We start from the raw sequence: 24,163 nt of genomic DNA on the forward strand, positions 1-24,163 counted from the left end.
GGTGCGGGCTTAGTCCCATCCTGTTCTCCCTGTTCACCCAGGACTGCGTGGCCAAGCACGACTCCAACACCATAATTTAGTTTGCCGACAATGATGCCTGATCACCGACAATGATGAGACAGCCTATAGGGAGGATGAGAGAGACCTGGAAGTGTGGTGCCATGACAACAACCTCTCCCTCAACGTGATCAAGACAAAGGAGATGATCGTGGACTACAGGAAAAGGAGGGCCGAGCATGCCCCCATTCTCATCGACGGGGCTGTAGTGGAGCAGGTTGAAAGCTTCAAGTTCCTTGGTGTCCACATCACCAACAAACTATCATGGTCCAAACACACCAAGGCAGTCGTGATGAGGGCAGCTGGCAGCTCCGGACAGGAGGGCGACTCTGGCGGCTCCGTACTGGAGATTGTCGCTGGAGGCTCCGTACTGGGGATCGTCGCTGGAGGCTCCGGACTGGGGATCGTCGCTGGAGGCTCCGGACTGGGGATCGTCGCTGGAGGCTCCGGACTGAAGGGCATCGCTGGAGGCTACGGACTGAAGAGCGTCGCTGGAGGCTCCGGACTGAAGGGCGTCACTGGAGTGGAGAGACACACAGGAGGCTTCGTGCCATGGATCATCACTGGAGGCTTCTTGCCATGGATCATCACTGGAGGCTTCTTGCCATGGATCATCATTGGAGGCTTCGTGCCATGGATCATCACTGGAGGCTTCGTGCCATGGATCATCATTGGAGGCTTCGTGCCATGGATCATCACTGGAGGCTTCTTGCCATGGATCATCACTGGAGGCTTCTTGCCATGGATCATCACTGGAGGCGTCGTGCCATGGATAATCACTGGAGGCTTCTTGCCATGGATCATCACTTGAGTGGAGAGACACACAGGAGGCCTGGCTCTGGGAGCAGGCACAGGACTCACCAGGCTGAGACAGGCAGGAGGGTTAGGGCTTAGTACAGGCACAGGACTCACCAGGCTGGGGAGACATGCAGGAGGCCTCTTCCTTGGCCGAGGCACCGGATACACTGGGCCGTGGAGGCGCACTGGCGCAGAGCTAGCACATCTCCTCCTGGCTGGATCCCCCCTGTAGCCCGGCAAGTGCGGGGAGCTGGAACAGGCCGCACTGGGCTGTGCTGGCAAACCGGGGACACCGTGCGTAGGGCTGGCGCAGGATAACCCGGGCCGAGGAGACACACTGGAGGCCAGATGCGCTGAGCCGACACCATCCCTCCTGGCTCGATGCCCACTCTAGCCCGGCCGATGCGAGGAGCTGCGATGTAGCGCACCGGGCTATGAGTGCGCACTGGGGACACCGTGCGCTTCACCGCATAACACGGTGCCTGCCCGGTCACTCTCTCCCCACGGCAAACACGAGAAGTTGGCTCAGGTCTATGACCTGACTCCGTCAATCTTCCCGTGTTCCCCCCCCCAAAAAAAATTCTGGGGTTGCCTCTCGTGCACGCCTCCTCGAGCCAACTCCTCGTAGCGTCACCGCTCCGACTTAGCTGCCTCCAGCTCCTCTTTAGGACGGCGATACTCTCTCGTCTATGCCCAGGGTCCCTTGCCGTCCAGGATTTCATCCCATGTCCAACTCTCCAACAAATGCTGCTCCTTCCTACCACGCTGCTTGGTCCTTTGGTGGTGGGTAGTTCTGTAACGATTCTCGTGGGCTGAAGGAAGATTGGACCAAGGTGCAGCGTTTAAAGTGTTCATAATTTAATCCAAAAACCAATCGAACAAAAACAACAAACAGGGGAACAAAAGCGAAACAGTTCTGTCTGGTGCAGACACAAAAACAGAAAACAACTACCCACAAAACACAGGTGGGAAAAGGCTACCTAAGTATGGTTCTCAATCAGAGACAACGATAGACAGCTGCCTCTGATTGAGAACCACACCCGGCCAAACACATAGAAATAGACAACATAGAACAAAAACATAGAATGCCCACCCCAACTCACGCCCTGACCAACCAAAATAGAGACATAAAAACAATCTCTAAGGTCAGGGCGTGACAATCAAATCAAGTTTATTTTATATAGCCCTTCGTACATCAGCTAATATCTCGAAGTGCTGTACAGAAACCCAGCCTAAAACCCCAAACAGCAAGCAATGCAGGTGTAGAAGCACGGTGGCTAGGAAAAACTCCCTAGAAAGGCCAAAACCTAGGAAGAAACCTAGAGAGGAACCAGGCTATGAGGGGTGGCCAGTCCTCTTCTGGCTGTGCCGGGTGGAGATTATAACAGAACATGGCCAAGATGTTCAAATGTTCATAAATGACCAGCATGGTCAAATAATAATAATCACAGTAGTTATCGAGGGTGTAGCAAGTCAGCACCTCAGGAGTAAATGTCAGTTGGCTTTTCATAGCCGATCATTAAGAGTATCTCTACCGCTCCTGCGGTCTCTAGAGAGTTGAAAACAGCAGGTCTGGGACAGGTGGCACGTCCGGTGGACAGGTCAGGGTTCCATAGCCGCAGGCAGAACAGTTGAAACTGGAACAGCAGCAAGGCCAGGTGGACTGGGGACAGCAAGGAGTCATCATGCCCGGTAGTCCTGAGGCATGGTCCTAGGGCTCAGGTCCTCCGAGAGAGAGAAAGAAAGAGAGAAGGAGAGAATTAGAGAGAGCATACTTAAATTCACACAGGACACCGGATAAGACAGGAGAAGTACTCCAGATATAACCAACTGACCCTAGCCCCCCGACACATAAACTACTGCAGCATAAATACTGGAGGCTGAGACAGGAGGGGTCAGGAGACACTGTGGCCCCATCCGATGATACCCCCAGACAGGGCCAAACAGGAAGGATATAACCCCACCCACTTTGCCAAAGCACAGCCCCCGCACCACTAGAGGGATAACTTCAACCACCAACTTACAATCCTGAGACAAGGCCGAGAATAGCCCACAAAGATCTCCACCACAGCACAAACCAAGGGGGGGCACGACAATGACCTGGACTAACCTGTACCCCCGCACATTGACTCTATACTGGTACCCCATGTATATAGTCTCATTATTGTTATTTTATTGCTACTTTTTATTTTATTTTTTACTTCAGTTTATTTTGTAAATATTAAAATGTTCTTAAAATTGCATTGTTGGTTAAGGGCTTGTAAGTAAGCATTTACACCTGTTTTATTTGGCACATGTGACAGATACAATTTGATTTGATTTGTAAATGTATATTTCTGCCTAAATAGACATAACGAAAGTAAAGATTTATCATGAGGGGGCCATAAACAACAACTAGTAATGATGCATACTCCAAGAAAGATGTAAATCTCACCTTTCTGGTAAAAATGTTTAGAAATTGCTGAGGTGTACTCACTTTTGAGGAAGAAAAGGAGAGCCGCACACTCTAGGAGCTCAGATGCAATAATTTATTAACCAACGTTTCGACAGACAAGCTGTCTTCATCAGGGTATAATGACAAATACTGTGGGTCACTAGTTTATATAGTGTCTCACACAGTTGTCTGTAATCATGGCTGAATGAATAGATAGCATGCGATCATAGATACATTTTGGCTACATAGGTCTACAAACATTTACAATGAATAGAAAAATCACAATGATCACAAGAATGATTCAGATCAAAGTCTACGTTGAGACCGAAGGAAGCCAGGGTCTTTAAATTAAAGATCCAGGCAGTCTCTCGTTTTAACAATCAATTGTCGAGGTCACCCACACTCCTAGGGAGGGTGAGGTGTTCGATGCCGATATAACGAAGGGACCAAATCGAGTGGTTCGCTTCCAGAAAGTGGGTCACAACTGGGTATGTTGAATTGAATTTGCACCTAATGATGCTCGGAGATTCGTACTTTTAATTCACGCTTTAACTAGCCTTTTCTTTTTCAAGTGTTCTACTCCGCTAGCCAGCATCTCGCCTAAACAGGTGTGCGTTTCTTTCGCCTCCAGAATACTCACTTTTGAGGACACAAACTCAAGTACATAATAAAAATACGATGAAAATATGAAATATCCTATATAATGTAGTACCTATGAGATCAAGAGTGGCAATTGTCTGTCTCTCTCCATGACCCTGTATGCATAAACAAATCATCATCACAGTGTCCAATGTGTGTAGAGAGGGCCAGTAAAGCAGTACCAAAACAGTGATGATGAAAGGTTATGTGCTATAGCTGTACAGGGTCATGGAGAGACAGACTTCTTCCATATGTTATCATACTAGTTAGAATTGCAGAACCACTGGAGTGCAGTGCCAGTACAGTAGACTGCAGTAACCAGTATTCTTTGGTTCTGCTATAACTATTGAACTATTCACACTATTTGTTATCTTTAGCTAGTCTAACATACTGTCACTACTGTTCTATGCTATTGTATTATTTTGCAATAATACATGCTGTTGCATCAGTGTCGATACGCATGTAAAATGACACAGTCAGTCCTCAAGTGTTAGCGATTAGAGCGTTGGGCCAGTAACCGAAAATCTCCTGTTCTGAATACCCGAGTCGACAAGGTTCAAATCTGCACTTAATGCTAATTTGCTCCAGCGGTGCCTTACTTCTATGGCTGACCCTGTAAAACAACACATTTCACTGCACCTATCCGGTGCATGTTTTTTGTTATAGTGGAAGGTTTGTGTTGGTCCTCCATTGTTTATTATTGATAGATATGTCCTCTAAGAGATGAGCCAACATGGGCAGGGCCAGTCCTGAACATTTAGAACTGAATGAATTTGAACCAGAATGAATCAGACTTTCACAGGTCATGCAGCCTGAAGTGTTAGACGTGCTCAATAGTTCCACTATGAGCTAGGAGTCGACCAGAATAGAAAGGTTGTGGCTCCATGTATAGGATCGACTAGACACTTTTTTCAATACTTTTATAAAAAATGTATTAAAAAAAAGATAATAATAAAAAATATATTTTATTTTACACATTCAGGCATTCACACATTCCCTCGTTTAACAAGGTGTTAGTAAAGGTGTCTGCATGCTTCCCATCCGAAACAGTTCGGAACACTTTGTGCATATATTATGATGACATTTTGTGACGTTTTTGTTCGTTTTGGTCTTCGGCAAGGGATTCTTCAGTTAATAAGGATTCTTCAGTTAAGTGTTTGTTGTCATTCAACAAGAGACGACTCGTTTTCTTGCAAATTTCTTCTGCACCAAAGATCTTATATGATGTAAAATCACGCTACTAAGACCTCCTCTGCAGAAAGATAAATATTAATGACAGATTTATTGAGTTATCTTATATTAATTCAGACTATTTTGGGGAAGTGTATAATGGCTACGGCCTCTCAATATGGACAAACAGTACTATTACAGATTTTTTCTCATTTTTCAAGCGAAGGTCTTATAAGGGAGTATGCGAGCACATTCGCTTGAGTTCGGCTAGGCGCCATACAAAGTGAAGCACGCTGACGCTTTAAGTCGTGTGATGGTATGGTGTGATGTATATGGTGTGATGTATATGGTGTGATGGTATGGTGTGATGTATATGGAATGGATTGACAGTTTATAGTTCATGTTGTGAATGTCCCATTTACCGAGAGCAGTCATCTATCTGCTAGTCACTCATTGTCTGTCCCTCCATGCAAAATAAATCAAGAAGCATTGTCTGTGGATGAGGCAGTGTGTGTGTGTGTCTTGTAATCAGGCTTAGCATACCTCGTAATCAAGATGAACATTTTACACACACACAAACAAAAGGAAGAGGGTGGAGAGGTATGGAGGGAGGAGAATGACAAACATTAAAGAGGGAAATGGAAAGAGAGCGAGAGAGAGAGAGAGAGAGAGAGAGCGTAACCCTAGTACCTGTAGCAGGGGCTGAGGCGTTTAGCTGGTGGTGCCAGGGAGCTTTTACCAGTCTGTGGTCAGACAGAAATTAAAGGCAATGGAGCGATTGAATGGTCAGTCACACATGCACGCACGCACGCACGCACACACACACACACACACACACACACACACACACACACACACACACAGTTGAATGGACTTTGAGAAATCACTGTTAGATTTTATAATGTCACAGTGATTCCACGTCTCCATCACCCATAATGCAGAGTGACTGAACAAGCATTCTGACACACACACACACACACTCACACCGCTGGAAAGGAGGGAGGGATGGAGGGAGGGGGAGAGAAACACACAGCTCATTAAAATACAGATGTGACTTATACCTATCAGGATATTTGGGGAAATGTTTGTAGCAAAAGCGTTGATAACAACCACATCAGTCAACATTACACACATTGGTACTACAGATGGATACCATGATAGAAATGATTAGTAGAAGGTAGGGTTTACTGTAAGTCACTCTCAATTAGCTTTTTTGGGGGGGGAGAAAGATTGAGAGAGGGGTGGCGAGAGAGAGAACAGGTCAAAGATAAAGAAGCTCTCACTGTCTGTCTGTCTTTCTCGCTCTCTGTCACCCTCTCTGTCTCTTTTTCTCTCTGTTTATTTTCTGTAATCTCTATAGTGAAATAACAGGCAGGTCACCCGTGATACAAGTCAGTTTTCGACGTCCATCCATGTCTGAGAGTGTCGGGAGATTACGTGGAAATTGACCACTATGGGCAACAGTGAGCACTATCACCTTCAAGTAGGCTTCAGTTTCGGTTTTGCTAGGGCTTTGGGGATGGGGATGGTGGATGTGTGTAAGCATCTGTCTGCATGTTCAAATCTGGTGATAAAATGTAGCATTTTGAGATTTTTGTTTTAAATGTTCATCCATGTTTCTCAAATGTCAAATTTCGAAGTTGCTCCAAACATCAAATTTCAAATTGTTTAAGGCAGCGTTTCCTAAACTCAGTCCTCGAGTCCCCAGGTGGTGCACATTTAGTTTTTTTGCCGTAACACTACACAGCTGATTCAAATGATCAAACGTTGATGATTAGTTGATTATTTGAATCAGATGTGTAGTGCTAGGGTAAAAATACAAAACGTGCAGCCCTTGGAATCCCGAGGAACGAGTTTGGGAAACCCTGGTATAAGGTCTAAGATGAAGTTTGAATCCAGCGATAGAAAGTCAGAATTAGACGTTCATCCATGTTTCTCAAAATTCAAAGTTGTTCCAAACGTCAAATTTGGCGTTAACGCCAAATTGTTAATGTTAGGGTTAAGTTCAGGCATTATATAAAATATCAGAAACAACTTTCTATTGCTGGATAGGAACTTGCAACCTTTGGAATCAGAGGAAGACGCTTACGCCCATCCCCCGTCCACAACTACCTAGCAAAATGGAAACCTACTTGAAGGTAACAGCTCTCACTGTTGCCCCTAGTGGCCGGTTTCCATGTCATCTCCTAATGTCCTCAGACATGGATGGACGTCGAATACTGACTGGTGACCTGGCTGCACACACACACACACACACACACACACACACACACACACACACACACACACACACACACACACACACACACACACACACACACACACACACACACACACACACACACACACACACATACACACACACACACACACACACATAGGATGTACTGTATATATTAGGGAAACTACATTAATTTCCTGTTTTTGCTAAACATGTCACAAGCTTCCTTTGGTATTGTGCTGTTAGCTGTCCCTTGATGATGATGTGTGTGTGTGTGTGTGTGTGTGTGTGTGTGTGTGTGTGTGTGTGTGTGTGTGTGTGTGTGTGTGTGTGTGTGTGTGTGTGTGTGTGTGTGTGTGTGTGTGTGTGTGTGTGTGTGTGTGTGTGTGTGTGTATCTGTGGGAGGAGCATTCAATAGATCATGTTAATGTAAAAGTATAACTCACAATTGAATCAGGGTTGTTGGATTTTTATTATTTCACCAGCATATTTCCCTAAGGTCCTCTGAGGCAGGCGTTTTCAAACTTTTCTTGCCCAGGGATCCTGCCCAGGGACCCCCAACCAGGCAAACCGGCGTCCCAGGGCCCCCCATAATATGATAGCAAAATTTAAAAAAAATCACGTATTGTTTTATCATCAGGTGAATGATAATGGCAAGTAGAAATAATCCACATTTAAAATTTATTGATTTTTGTGTACAGTTTCATGGTTTCATTATTTTGCCCTTCCCACAGTTCGTTGAAAGAGGAGGTGTAAACCCTAACATAGTCTGTTAGCTAGAAAGGTCAAGATTTTTTGGCACATTTTTACATGGGCTAAGAGAAAATGTTGGTTAGTTCTCAAAGATGGTATTATTTAAAGATATATTTGAATACACTCAGCTACTGTTTTATTCTTGTTTTATTACTACTTATTACTTATTACCCTAGTTATTAGTGTATTAGGGCAGTCTCATCTGTCATGGTGCCTTCTTATTCTGGGATTTCACTGTGCCCCTGTGTGTGGAGACACCAATCTGTATGTTGGATATCAGTGGATATTAAATCATGTTTCACTAATGTCCCAAACACCAAATCACACTACAGAATGAATGATGATGGTTCCCCTAGTCCAGCTGTTTTGGGCTGATGAGGCTGAAACCCACTTTTAGACAAGGCTAGAGGGCTACACGGTGGGACTAACTAACCATTTTGGAGGGGGACAGAAACAGGAAAATGAAGATATGGGGGGGTTATGGTTCATACCAAGCCTCTCTCCATACCCCCAAGTTTCCATCTTAAATGACCATTACTCTCCAAACCACTCTGAGAAGTGTTTATTTGTGTTCATTTCGGAGTAGGAGTTGTGGAGTGTTGAGAGATGTAGGATATATGGAATGGAAGGATGGATGAAATGTCTCTTTCATGTGGAGGAGTTGAAGCAGACCACAAAGACCAACACATCACGGTGCTAAGTGGCTCTGCAACACACACACACACACAAACACACGCAGTGTTTGATCTCATGACTCGGTCAGGGCTGAGACTAACAATAGCCCCAATAGTCTTGTGTTGAAAGCATTTCCCCACTGGCGTGGGAAACCTATCCCCTGTCTTGACCCTACACATCAGCTCACGTGAACCACTCACACATATTGTGTGTGTGTGTTCGTGCATATGCTTGACTTTGTGTGCTCGTGAGAGAGAGAGAGAGAGAGAGAGAGAGAGAGATATTAGGGGTTTTATGACCAGATTCCTCTGGCTTTTCAAAGGTTCCCTGGCAGAGAAGAGGATAATGGGTGGGCCTCTCAGAGACCTTTAAATATGGAGGGACTTAACAGTCACCTCTCACAAAATGGAGGGACCAAACAGTCAGCTCTCACAAAATGGAGGGACCTAAAAGTCAGCTCTCACAAAATGGAGGAGAGGTGAGGAGAGCAAGACAGAAAAACAGACAGACAGACAGAGATGTCAATTGTCTTTTTACCAAATTACCATACAACAGACCATGTATTCACCCTGCACCCCCTAATTAATAAATAAATTAACCAAAACAAAGGCAAAGGCAAAGTCTTTAGATGTTTATTTGACGTCAAAAAAGATTTTGATTAAATTTGTCATGAGGGTCTGCTATACAAATTGATGGAAAGTGTTGTTGGGGGAAAAACATACGACATTATACAATCCATGTACACAAAAGTGTGTGATTAAAGTTGGCAAAAAACACACTCATTTCTTTCCACATGGCTGTGGGGTGAGACAGGGATGCAGCGTAAGCCCCATCCTGCTAGAATCTGAAGTCAAATTTCTACTGTTTGCTGATGATCTGACGCTTCTGTCCCCAACCAAGGAGGGCCTACAGCAGCACCTAGATCTTCTGCACAGATTCTATCAGACCTGGGCACTGATAGTAAATCTCAGTGAAAATAAAATAATGGTGTTGCAAAAAAGGTCCAATTGCCAAGACCAAAAATATAAATTCCATCTAGACACCATTGCCCTAGAGCACACAAAAAACTATACATACCTCGGCCTAAACGTCAGCGCCACAGGTAACTTCCACAAAGCTGTGAACAATCTGAGAGACAAGGCAAGAAGGGCCTTCTATCCTATCAAAAGGAACATACATTTGACTAAACAATTAGGATCTGGCTAAAAATACTTGAATCAGTTATAGAACCCATTGCTCTTTATGGTTGTGAGGTCTGGGGTCCGCTCACCAACCAACAATTCACAAAATGGGACAAACACCAAGTTGAGACTCTGCATGCAGAATTCTGCAAAAATATCCACTGTGTACAACGTAAAACACAAAATAATTCATGCAGAAAATAATTAGGCCGATACCCTCTAATGATACCCAAAATCCAGAAAAGAGGCGTTAAATTCTACAACCACCTATAAGGAAGCGATTCCCAAACCTTCCATAACAAAGCCATTACCTACAGAGAGATGAACTTGGAGAAGAGTCCCCTAAGCAAGTTGGTCCTGGGGCTCTGTTGACAAACACAAACAGACCCCACAGAGCCCCAGGACAACAACACAATTAGACCCAACCAAATCAAGAGAAAACAGAAAGATATTTACTTGACACATTGGAAAGAATTAACTAAAAAACAGAGCAAACTAGAATGCTATTTGGCCCTAAACAGAGAGTACACAGTGGCAGAATACCTGACCACTGTGACTGACCCAAAATGAAGGAAAGCTTTGACTATGTACAGACTCAGTGAGCATATCCTTGCTATTGAGAAAAGTCGCCATAGGCAGATCTGGCTCTCAAGAGAAGACAGGCTATGTGCACACTGCCCACAAAATGAGGTGGAAACTGAGCTGCACTTCCTAGCCTCCTGCCAAATGTATGGCTAAATTAGAGACACACATTTCCCTTAGATTACACAGACCCACAAAGAATTTGAAAACAAATCAAATTTTGATAAACTCCTATATTTATTGGGTAAAATACCACAGTGTCCAATCACAGCAGCAATATTTGTGACCTGTTGCCACAAGAAAAGGGCAACCAGTGAAGAACAAACACCATTGTAACTTCAATCCATATGTTTATTTATTTTCCCTTTCATACTTTAACTATTTGCACATCATTACAACACGATATATAGACATACTATCACATTTGAAATGTCTTTCTTATTTTGGAACTTTTGTAAGTGTAATGTTTACTGTTCATTTTTTATTGTTTATTCCACTTTTGTTTATTATCTATTTCACTTGCTTTGGCAAAATTAAGGAAAAGTTTCCCATGCTAATAAAGCCCTTAAATTGAAATTGAATTGAGAGATCTATGTGCAGACTATCCACAATACATGACAGTCAGTGTGTAGGCCTGGGATCTCCAACCTTTTCAAGCACGAGAGCTACTTAAAAAAAAGAAAACATGTCGTGAGCTGCACATTTTTGTCTAGCTTTCAAATAGGCACATTCTTCTCTTCTCCTCTCCCCTTGTCCTTAGTGTACAAGAGAAAGTAGTGCACTATGTTTTCTGTCAATGTACTTGGTAAAATTATGATTAATTAGCAAACCAAAGGAAAGCTCTATAAAATATTTGTTTTTCCCCACAAATTCTATTTGATATTTTGCCAGATTATGTTTTTTATATTTTTCCTGGTTTTAGATTTGTTTCGTTTTTCACTCGCAAAAAATTACAGAGAAACAACAAAATGGGATGTTTTGAGGCAGGGGTCTCCAAAAAATGAGTAGCTCGCGACATGTTGTATTTAGCTCTCATGCTAGAAAAGTTTGGAGATCCCTGTTCTGAGGCCATGTTCATGCATAAATCAGATCAGAAGACCATTTTTTTTAGGTCTGGACGAAAACTAACACATTTACATTTTTTGGTGTAATTCCTCTTTAATAGTGCATCTGGCCTTTTATTGCGAATCTAGTGAGTGAGGAATGTGCCTTCTAACGTGCTAGTTTAGCGATGGTTCTGTACTGCTGCTGTTACTCATTTCATGGCAATGTGAACAAATACCAAATAATAGATACAAATTCTAGACTTACTCATGATATACTTCTGCCAGGTAAACCTACCTTTCAGTTATTTGAGAAGGTTTTGAGGAAAGTGTTTCTGTCAACCCACAAGATAGTTATCACATCAACTGGCTAAACGTGGAGTGATAGACAAATGCACGCACCACACAGACAGAGGCAATATTGCCAGATATTGTATTAGGTTTGGCTTTTGAAGCCAATAGTGGCTAACCAGGGGTGGGATAACGTCAATGTTACGTTGATTAGATAATATCTGGGAGCTTGCGGTGTCTGATACTTGTGAGATTTGTTTATGACAGTTTGCAGTGGAACAAGTGAAAAATGCATGTACGTTCAGAATTGTTTGGCGAGCTACTCATAGGTGGGCTACGAGCTACTGATAACTCTCGATCGACCTGCTGGGGAACCCTGGTGTAGGCTATACCGTATTTGTTTGACTTGAGGTTTTACCAGCCTCTGGTTGTGGATACCATGGTTGGAGGAGTGCAAAATATGAACAAGACAGGAGAAATGTATTAGAAAAGTTGCATATCTAGGTGTGTGTGTGTGTGTGTGTGTGTGTGTGTGTGTGTGTGTGTGTGTGTGTGTGTGTGTGTGTGTGTGTGTGTGTGTGTGTGTGTGTGTGTGTGTGTGTGTGTGTGTGTGTGTGTGTGTGTGTGTGTGTGTGTGTGTGTGTGTGTGTGTGTGTGTGTATACAAATACACACACAGACACAGATCAATTTTCATACCAGTCTCTGTGGAGCCTATTTGAGAGAACAAGAGCTGGGAAATATGTGTTTCGTCTATCCCAGGGAGAGGCAGGCAAGGCTGGGCACAGCTCACAGCACCGTGCGGGCGTCACTCTGGAGGCCCTTTTTGTATATTATCACAGAATACCACATCTCATCATAACAAATCATTAATCATCACTATCCCAACAGAGCAAACTTAGAACTGAACATATCTAACATATTCTTCCTTTAATCGTCTCTTTCCTATCTTCCCTATCTTCCTCTGTTCTAGAACTTATTTAGTCATGTATGGAAACCTGCTCTCTTTTTCCATTGAATAATATTTCATAGTCATAAGGCTTTGGGCATCAGCAGAGATTAACTTTAATCAAAGATGTTCCTTCTTTCACTTGTGGCTGTGTGCTGTTGATAGATTTAGAAGACTCATCATCTCCCCAAGGTGTGGTGTTTTAATAAGAGCTGTTTTCACTGTCTCTTTCACTCAGTCTATGGAATAACTCCTCCGCCTTCCTCCATCACCGCTCGGCTTCAAAATATAACATTCCCCCAACGTTTCCCTAACATTCCCTCAATGTTTACCTAACATTCCCCCAACATTTCCCTAACATTCCCTCAACGTTTCCCTAACATTCCCTCAACGTTTCCCTAACATTCCCTCAATGTTTCCCTAACATTCCACCAACCTTTCCCTAACACTCCCCCAACCTTTCCCGAACATTCCGCCAATGTTTTCCTCTAGTATTTTAATAGCGTTCTAGCTGGACCTGAAGACTTTCAGTCTTTGTGCTAACCTAGTTAGCATTGGGTCATGAAACTACATCTAACTTCCTTCATACTGGACGCAGATAAAAACAAATGGTATCCACAAGTTCATCTGACTCTGGGGAAGTAGATAAAGGGCGTTGCCAAAATCCATAATCAATGTTTTTCATAAAATAAAACAAAATGAAATGTTTCCCGATGTGGGTATTGTACTGGAATTGTAGTACTGTATGTTGTGGAGGTTGACTTGATCTGTATGGCACATTTTCCCTTGAATACTCTAGTCGGGATGATGATTATTACAGGTGTTTGTTAGCTGTATGCTTAATGCTTCCCTGTTTGTGTGTGTGTGTGTGTGTGTGTGTGTGTGTGTGTGTGTGTGTGTGTGTGTGTGTGTGTGTGTGTGTGTGTGTGTGTGTGTGTGTGTGTGTGTGTGTGTGTGTGTGGGTGTGTGTGTGTGAGTGCATGTGGTCAAGTAAATCATACTGATGTCGTTGATCATGTTGAGACCCACAAATAACTCTTCCCTTCTATTTACATTGCCTAGGTGACGCCGGAGCAGCTGGTGTTGCTATTGGAGCTCCTGCTGACGGAGGCGGAGCTAAGTGTGACGTCATTGCATATGATACAGAGAACCTATGATGTACAGAACAAGGACGCTGAGGTAAGACACACACACACACACTTTAGTTGTCATTTGTTCTCACCTCCCATGCAGTGTTTGGTGCTGTGTTATGTTACGTGCAGTATACTGTCCAGTATCTACATGATCAATTACATTTTACTTGAACTGAAGTGAGCATCTTTTTTAGTGATCAATGTAAAAAGACAAAAAATCTTAAAGCAGGAATGAAAGACATTTGTATCATAGGATGGGTAAGTGCACTCTGCTCATAATATAACTTCCTATACTGAGAATGTACTTCACTTCTAAGAATAAAAGACCGTAAAGGATGCGATTGTATTGAGCCAGTCTGGCCTTCAGTGGTTCAGCACGAGAATTTCTTTGCAAAGGCCTGTATAGCCTGCCTGGAAGTAGCAGACCAACAGAGAAACTGCAAAACGACAGTACAAGGACAAATTGGAGTCTCAATTCAACGGCTCAGACACAAGACACATGTGGCAGGAACTCCCGCCAATCACGGATTATAAAGGGGAAAGCTAGCCACATCGAGGACACCGACGCCGTGCTTCTGGAGAAGCTCTCGATCTCTGTGGCCGACGTGAGTAAGATATTCAACTATGTTAATTCTCGCAAAGGCTGCCGGCCCAGACGGCATTTCAAGCCGAGTCCTCAGAGCATGTGTAGACCAGCTGGCTGGAGTGTTTAGGGACATTTTCAATCTCTCCCTATCCCAGTCTGTTGTCCCCACTTGCTTCAAGATATCCACCATTGTTCCTGTACCCAAGAAAGCGAAGGTAACTGAACAAAATGACTATCGCCCCGTAGCATTCACTTCTGTCATCATGAAGTGCTTTGAGAAACTAGTTAAGGATCATATCACCTCCACCTTACCCGACACCCTCTATGCAATACAATTTGCATACCGCCAAAGATCCATGGATGACACAATCGCCATTACATTGCACACTGCCCTATCCCACCTGAACAAGAAGAATACCTATGTAAGAATGCTGTTCATCAACTACAGCTCAGCCTTCAAAACCATAGTGCCCTCCAAGCTCATCACTAAGCTCAGGGACCTGGGTCTGAACCCATCCCTGTGCAACTGTGTCCTAGACTTCCTGACGGGCCGGCCCCAGGTGGTGAAGGTGGGGGGAGAAAATCTGCGGCGCTGATCAACATCTGCGGCGCTGATCCCCCGTTCCTGTATTCCCTATTCACCTATGATTGTGTGGCCACAACGTCTCCATTTCAATCATTAAGTTTGCTGACGACACAACAGTGGTAGGCCTGATTACTAACAACAACAAGACAGCCTACACGGAGCCCTGGTGGAGTGGTGCAGGGAAAAATAACTCCCTAAACGTCAACAAAAAGAAGGAGCTGATCGTGGACTGAAGAAGGCTGAAGTTTGTCTTGGCCCCTAAGATCCTCACAAACGTTTGTAGATGCACCATTGAGAGCATTCTGTCAGGTTGTATCACCACCTGGTACATCAACTGCACCGCCCGCCCTCCAGGACATCTGCCTGCCCTCCAGGACATCTGCCTGCACTCCAGGATATCTACAGCAGTTGGTGTCTTAGAAAGTCAAGAAGATCATCAAGGACCTCCACCACCCGAGCCACGACCTCTTCCCCCCGCTACCATCTAGAAGTCGGAGACAGTACAGGTGCATCAAAACTGGGATCAAGAGACTGATTAACAGCTTCTATTTCCAGGCCACCAGACTGTTAAACAGTCATCACTAGCCGGCCTCCGCTCAGTACCCTGCTCTGAACCTTAGACACTGTCACTAGCCGGCGACTACCGGTACTCTACACTGCAGAGACCGCTGCTATGTACATTGTCATTGAACACTGGTCACTTTAATAATGTTTATATACAGTTTTACCCATTTTATATGTATATACTGTATCCTAGTCATGGCTCATCCTATATAGCTACTGCTGTACACACCACGCTTGTCAAATCAAATTGTATTTGTTGCGTGCTTCGTAAACAACAGGTGTAGACTAACAGTGAAATGCTTAATTACGGGCCTTTCCCAACCAACCAATGTTATGGTTAGTGCTCTGTCCTTCCATGTAAGTGTTGTAGAATGTGTGTGAGATATGTGTGAGCATTTAATGTGGTGTGAAGGATAGTGTGTGAGCACTGGTTTAAACGCATGCGTGTGTGATTGTGGTTGGAAGTGTGTGAGTGATCATGAATATGTGTGTGTGAATGGATGTGGAAGTGTATGTCTGTGCCTACGAATGAGTGTGTTTGCATGTAATGAGAGTGAATGCGTGGCTAGCTTCCTTTCATGTGGTTCTCATGTGATAGGATGTGTGTGTGTGTGTTTGTAACGGCCATCTGTCGGTCAAGCACATAGGGCACATTGTACCACAGAAGGCCTTGAAGCCCACGCTAGGTTGAAGGGTCCAGAGAGGAAATTAGTATGTTACACCATACCACACCAAGGACACTCCTCATGTGTAGGAGGAGAGGAGAAGAGAGAGAGAGACTTGCAGGGTCGTTTTAGAATCAAATCAAATTTTATTTGTCACGTGCGCTGAAATACAACAGCTGTAGACCTTACAGTGAAATGCTTGCTTACAAGCCCCTAACCAACAAAACAGTTCAAGAAATTTTTATTTTTTATTTCACCTTTATTTAACCAGGTAGGCTAGTTGAGAACAAGTTCTCATTTGCAACTGCGACCTGGCCAAGATAAAGCATAGCAGTGTGAACAGACAACACAGAGTTACACATGGAGTAAACAATAAACAAGTCAATAACATGGTAGAAAAAAAAAGAGAATCTATATACAATGTGTGCAAAAGGCATGAGGTAGGCAATAAATCGAATAATTACAATTTAGCAGATTAACACTGGAGTGATAAATCATCAGATGATCATGTGCAAGAAGAGATACTGGTGTGCAAAAGAGCAGAAAAGTAAATAAATAAAAGCAGTATGGGGGGTGAGGTAGGTAAATTGGGTGGGTAGTTTACAGATGGACTATGTACAGCTGCAGCGATCGGTTAGCTGCTCGGATAGCAGATTTTTAAAGTTGTTGAGGGAGATAAAAGTCTCCAACTTCAGAGATTTTTGCAATTCGTTCCAGTCGCAGGCAGCAGAGAACTGGAAGGAAAGGCGTCCAAATGAGGTTTTGGCTTTAGGGATGATCAGTGAGATACACCTGCTGGAGCGCGTGTTGCAGGTGGGTGTAGCCATCGTGACCAGTGAACTGAGATAAGGCGGCACTTTACCTAGCATAGCCTTGTAGATGACCTGGAGCCAGTGGGTCTGACGACGAACATGTAGCGAGGGCCAGCCGACTAGGGCATACAGGTCGCAGTGGTGGGTCGTATAAGGTGCTTTAGTAACAAAACGAATGGCACTGTGATAAACTGCATCCAGTTTGCTGAGTAGAGTATTGGAAGCTATTTTGTAGATGACATCGCCGAAGTCGAGGATCGGTAGGATAGTCAGTTTTACTAGGGTAAGTTTGGCGGCGTGAGTGAAGGAGGCTTTGTTGCGGAATAGAAAGCCGATTCTTGCTTTGATTTTGGATTGGAGATGTTTGATATGAGTCTGGAAGGAGAGTTTGCAGTCCAGCCAGACACCTAGGTACTTATAGATGTCCACATATTCTAGGTCGGAACCGTCCAGGGTGGTGATGCTAGTCGGGCGTGCGGGTGCAGGCAGCGAACGGTTGAAAAGCATGCATTTGGTTTTACTAGCGTTTAAGAGCAGTTGGAGGCCACGGAAGGAGTGTTGTATGGCATTGAAGCTCGTTTGGAGGTTAGATAGTACAGTGTCCAAGGAAGGGCCGGAAGTATATAGAATGGTGTCGTCTGCGTAGAGGTGGATCAGGGAATCGCCCGCAGCAAGAGCAACATCATTGATGTATACAGAGAAAAGAGTCGGCCCGAGAATTGAACCCTGTGGTACCCCCATAGAGACTGCCAGAGGACCGGACAACATGCCCTCCGATTTGACACACTGAACTCTGTCTGCAAAGTAGTTGGTGAACCAGGCAAGGCAGTCATTAGAAAAACCGAGGCTACTGAGTCTGCCGATAAGAATATGGTGATTGACAGAGTCGAAAGCCTTGGCCAGGTCGATGAAGACGGCTGCACAGTAATGTCTTTTATCGATGGCGGTTATGATATCGTTTAGTACCTTGAGCGTGGCTGAGGTGCACCCATGACCGGCTCGGAAACCAGATTGCACAGCGGAGAAGGTACGGTGGGATTCGAGATGGTCAGTGATCTGTTTGTTGACTTGGCTTTCGAAGACCTTAGATAGGCAGGGCAGGATGGATATAGGTCTGTAACAGTTTGGGTCCAGGGTGTCTCCCCCTTTGAAGAGGGGGATGACCGCGGCAGCTTTCCAATCCTTGGGGATCTCAGATGATACGAAGGAGAGGTTGAACAGGCTGGTGATAGGGGGTGCGACAATGGCGGCGGACAGTTTCAGAAATAGGGGGTCCAGATTGTCAAGCCCAGCTGATTTGTATGGGTCCAGGTTTTCCAGCTCTTTCAGAACATCTGCTATCTGGATTTGGGTAAAGGAGAAGCTGGGGAGGCTTGGGCGAGTAGCAGCGGAGGGGGCGGGGCTGTTGGCCAAGGTTGGAGTCGCCAGGAGGAAGGCATGGCCAGCCATTGAGAAATGCTTGTTGAAGTCTTCGATTATCACGGATTTATCGGTGGTGACCGTGTTACCTAGCCTCAGTGCAGTGGGCAGCTGGGAGGAGGTGCTCTTGTTCTCCATGGACTTTACAGTATCCCAGAACTTTTTGGAGTTAGAGCTACAGGATGCAAATTTCTGCTTGAAAAAGCTGGCCTTTGCTTTCCTGACTGACTGCGTGTATTGGTTCCTGACTTCCCTGAACAGTTGCATATCGCGGGGGCTCTTCGATGCTATTGCAGTTCGCCACAGGATGTTTTTGTGCTGGTCGAGGGCAGTCAGGTCTGGAGTGAACCAGGGGCTATATCTGTTCTTGGTTCTGCATTTTTTGAACGGAGCATGCTTGTCTAATATGGTGAGGAAGTAACATTTAAAGAATGACCAGGCATCCTCAACTGACGGGATGAGGTCAATATCCTTCCAGGGAACCCGGGCCAGGTCGATTAGAAAGGCCTGCTCGCAGAAGTGTTTTAGGGAGCGTTTGACAGTGATGAGGGGTGGTCGTTTGACCGCGGACCCGTGGCGGATACTGGCAATGAGGCAGTGATCACTGAGATCTTGATTGAAGACAGCAGAGGTGTATTTGGAGGGCAGGTTGGTCAGGATAATGTCTATTAGGGTGCCCATGTTTACGGATTTAGGGTTGTACCTGGTGGGTTCCTTGATGATTTGTGTGAGATTGAGGGCATCAAGCTTGGATTGTAGGACTGCCGGGGTGTTAAGCATATCCCAGTTTAGGTCACCTAACAGAACAAACTCTGAAGCTAGATGGGGAGCGATCAATTCACAGATGGTGTCCAGGGCACAGCTGGGAGCTGAGGGGGGTCGGTAGCAGGCGGCAACAGTGAGAGACTTATTTCTGGAGAGATTAATTTTTAAAATTAGAAGTTCGAACTGTTTGGGCATGGACCTGGAAAGTATGACAGAACTTTGCAGGCTATCTCTGCAGTAGATTGCAACTCCTCCCCCTTTGGCAGTTCTATCTTGACGGAAAGTGTTATAGTTGGGTATGGAAATCTCAGAATTTTTGGTGGCCTTCCTAAGCCAGGATTCGGACACGGCAAGGACATCAGGGTTGGCAGAGTGTGCTAAAGCGGTGAGTAAGGCAAACTTAGGGAGGAGGCTTCTGATGTTGACATGCATGAGGCCAAGGCTTTTTCGATCACAGAAGTCAACAAATGAGGGTGACTGGGGACATGCAGGGCCTGGGTTTACCTCCACATCACCCGAGGAACAGAGGAGTAGTAGGATGAGGGTGCGGCTAAAGGCTATCAAAACTGGTCGCCTAGAGCGTTGGGGACAAAGAATAAAAGGAGCAGATTTATGGGCGTGGTAGAATAGATTCTGGGCATAATGTGCAGACAGGGGTATGGTGGGGCGTGGGTACAGCGGAGGCAAGCCCAGGCACTGGGTGATGATAAGAGAGGTTGTATCTCTGGACATGCTGGTCTCAATGGGTGAGGTCACCGCATGTGTGGGGGGTGGGACGAAGGGGGTATCAGAGGTACGGAGAGTGGAACTACGGGGTCCATTGCAAACCAAAACAATGATAGCTAGCCTGAACAACAGTATGCAAGGCATATTGATATTTGAGGGAGACATACAATAAGGCATAAAGTGATTGCAGGTCTTGATTGGGAGAGCTAGCTAAAACAACAGGTGAGATAACAGCAGCTAGTCAGTTAACACAGCAGCAGCAGGTAAAAATGGCGACGGCTAGGCAGAGAGGGTCGGATTAACTACACACAGATCCTGAGTTAAAGCACAGAGCCGACAGATAAAACACAAATAAACGGAATGGAGTACCGTGAATTAATGGACAGTCAAGCAAGCATCAGCTATGTAGCCAAGTGATCATAGTGTCCAGGGGGCAGCCGTAGATGGAGCAGTGAGGCCTCCACTAAGCTAGCCCGCGGCGTAAGATTGTTCGATAGACCTGTTCAGATAGCAGCCGATATGCTCAAGACAGCTAACGATTAGCGGGCCGCAGTTAGCATATGGGCGTTCAGGTTACGTCGCGATGGAGGGGCCAGTTGAATAACTCCCTCGGGCAGATAACGTCGGTATCCCAGTCGTGAAGGCCCGGTGGGGCTCCGCATCGGCAGTAAAACGGGTCCGGATAGGTAATTGTAGCCCAGGAGTGGCTGATGGAACTCTTCAGCTGGCTAGCTCCGGGATAATTGGTGTTTGCTCCGGAATTGATGTTAGCCAATAGTCACTCGGATAGCAGCTAGTTAGCTGCAAGATCCAGGTGTAAATGTCCAGAGATTGCAGTAAAAATCCGGGGATATGGAGAGAAAATAGGTCTGGTATGCTCTGGTCTGAGTCGCGTTGTACAAAACTGGCAATAGTTTTCCGAGCTAAAGGATAGCTGATAAGCGCTAGCTGTGGTTAGCTGAACTACTCACGTTAGCTTGTGAGCTGGCTAACTTCTGGCTAGATGAATAACTCCCTCGGGCAGATAACGTCGGTATCCCAGTCGTGAAGGCCCGGTGGGGCTCCGCATCGGCAGTAAAACGGGTCCGGATAGGTGATTGTAGCCCAGGAGTGGCTGATGGAACTCTTCAGCTGGCTAGCTCCGGGATAATTGGTGTTTGCTCCGGAATTGATGTTAGCCAATAGTCACTCGGATAGCAGCTAGTTAGCTGCAAGATCCAGGTGTAAATGTCCAGAGCTTGCGGTAAAAATCCGGGGATATGGAGAGAAAATAGGTCTGGTATGCTCTGGTCTGAGTCGCGTTGTACAAAACTGGCAATAGTTTTCCGAATAGAGTTAAGAAGATATTTACTAAATAAACTAAAGTCAAAATAAAATTAAAACGTTAAAAAAGTTTCAATAAAATAACAACAATGAGGCTATACACCAGTACCGAGTCAATGTGCGGAGGTACAGGTTAGTCAAAGTAATTTGTATATGTTATTAGGGGTCACTGGGGGGAGGTCAATAGTCTGGGTGGCCATTTGATTAATTGTTCATCAGCCTTATTGCTTGGGGGTAGAAGCTGTTAAGGAGCCTTTTGGTCCTAGGCTTGGCACTCCGGTACCGCTTGCTGTGCGGTGGCAGAGAGAACAGTCTATGACTTGGGTGACTGGAGTCTTTGACAATTTTTGGGGCCTTCCTCTAACCTCCCCAGTGATGTAACTGTCCGTACGCACTACCCTCTGTAGTGCCTTACAGTCAGATGCCAAGCAGTCGCCATACCAGGCTGTGATGCAACCGGTCATGATGCTCTCGATGGTTCAGCTGTAGAACTTTTTGAGAATCAGGGGACCAATGCCGAATCTTTTCAGTCTCCTGAGGGGGAAAAGTTGTTGTCGTGCCCTCTTCATGACTGTCTTTGTGTGTTTGGAGCATGATAGTTTGTTGGTGATGTGGACATCAAGGAACTTGAAACTCTCGACCTGCTCCACTACAGCCCTGTCGATGATAATGGAGGCCTGTTCGGCCCGCCTTTTCCTGTAGTCCACGATCAGCTCTTTTGTCTTGCTCACATTTGAGGGAGAGGTTGCTGTCCTGGCACCACACTGCCAGGGCTCTGAACTCCTCCCTACAGGCTGTCTCGTCGTTGTTGATGATCAGGCCTAACACTGTTGTGTTGTCAGCAAATTGAATGGTGGTGTTGGAGTCGTGTTTGGCCACGCAGTTGTGGGTGAACAGGTATTACAGGAGGGGACTAAGCACGCACCCCTGAGGGACCCCAGTGTTGCGGATCAGCATGGCAGATTTGTTGTTGCCTACCCTTATCACCTGGTGGCGGCCAATCAGGAAGTCCAGGATCCAGTTGCAGAGTGAGGTGTTTAAGTCCCAGGGTCCTTAGTTTAGTGATGAGCTTTGTGGGCACCATGGTGTTGAACACTGAGCTGTAGCTAATGAACAGCATTCTCACATAGGTGTTCCTTTTGTCCAGGTTTGGAAAGGGCAGTGTGGAGTGAGATTGAAGTGCTTCATCTGTGGATCTGTTGGGGAGGTATGCGAATTGGAGTGGGTCTAGGGTTTCTGGGACGATGGTGTTGATGTGAGCCATGACCAGCCTTTCAAAGCACTTCATGGCTACCGATATAGAAGGATGTAGAGTACTGTGCAGTCAGGTCACATGTGATACAAGTCAGTATTCGACGTCCATCCATGTCTTAGGACGTCGGGAGATGACATGGAAACCAGCCACTAGGGGAAACAGTGAGCGCTGTTACCTAAATCTTAAGGCCTCTGGTGCCAAAGGTTGCATGTTTGAATCCTGCGATAGAAAGCTGTTTTTTATATTTTTGTTTTAAGCCTATCCCAAACCTTAACCCTTAGATTAACCATTCAGCGTTAATGCCCTTACATTAAGATTTCTGAGTTAATGCCTAAATTGAACCTTAAAACCTCTACCGCTTCTCTCTCCCGGATCCGGGATCCTCCTCATCAAAAAAGCTGACTAGCATAGCCTAGCCTAACGGGACAGGGATATCATATAATATAATTTTCATGAAATCACAAGTCCAATACAGCAAATGAAAGATAAACATCTTGTGAATCCAGCCATCATTTCCGATTTTTAAAACGTTTTACAGCGAAAACACAATTTGTATTTCTATTAGCTAACCACAATAGCCAAACACACAACCGCATATTTTCACCATGTTTCCACCGCATAGATAGCTTTCACAAAACCGACAAAATAGAGATAAAATTTGTCACTAACCAAGAAACAACTTCATCAGATGACAGTCTTATAACATGTTATACAATACATTTATGTTTTGTTCGAAAATGTGCATATTTGAGGTATAAATTATAGTTTTACATTGCAGCTACCATCAAAAATAGCACCAAAGCAGCCAGAATAATTACAGAGAGCAACGTGAAATAATAAATACTCATCATAAAACATTTATGAAAAATACATGGTGTACAGCAAATGAAAGATAAACATCTTGTGAATCCAGCCAATATTTCCGATTTTTTAAGTGTTTTACAGCGAAAACACAATATAGAATTATATTAGCTTACCACAATAGCCAAACACACAAACGCATTTATTCACCGCAAAGGTAGCTTTCGCAAAAACCAGCAAAAGATATAAAATTAATCACTAACCTTGAACAAATTCATCAGATGACAGTCTTATAACATCATGTTATACAATACAATTATGTTTTGTTCGAAAATGTGCATATTTATAGCTACAAATCCTGGTTATACATTGTGAATACGTAGCATCGATTCACCAGAATCTCCGGAGATATTTTGTACACTCACCTAATCTGACCAAAGAACTCATCATAAACTTTACATAAAAATACTTGTTGTATGGCAAATGAAAGATACACTGGTTCTTAATGCAACCGCTGTGTTAGATTTTTTAAAATAACTTTACCATAACATACAGCTTGCGTTATTGTGAGACAGCGCTCACCAAAACGGCGGAGAATAGGAGTCAACATTTTACACAGAAATACGAAATAACATCATAAATGTTTTCTTACTTTTGCTGAGCTTCCATCAGAATGTTGTACAATGAGTCCTTGGTCCAGAATAAATCGTTGTTTGGTTTTAGAATGTCCATTTCT

General features: G+C 44.7%; 1 protein-coding gene across 2 annotated transcripts in view; it reads left to right on the forward strand.

Moving 5' to 3' along the window:
• LOC139545123 (aminopeptidase O-like) overlaps positions 1 to 24,163 on the forward strand; it is a 108,092-nt gene that overhangs the window by 50,970 nt on the left and 32,959 nt on the right. For both annotated transcript variants that reach the window (XM_071352537.1, XM_071352538.1), the window contains exon 3: positions 13,855 to 13,971. In XM_071352537.1, coding sequence (XP_071208638.1) covers positions 13,855 to 13,971 — 117 coding nt within the window. The remainder of the gene's footprint in view (positions 1 to 13,854; positions 13,972 to 24,163) is intronic.

The sequence above is a fragment of the Salvelinus alpinus genome, chromosome 19 (genome assembly GCF_045679555.1).
Source record: "Salvelinus alpinus chromosome 19, SLU_Salpinus.1, whole genome shotgun sequence".
In the NCBI taxonomy this organism is placed as follows: domain Eukaryota; kingdom Metazoa; phylum Chordata; class Actinopteri; order Salmoniformes; family Salmonidae; genus Salvelinus; species Salvelinus alpinus.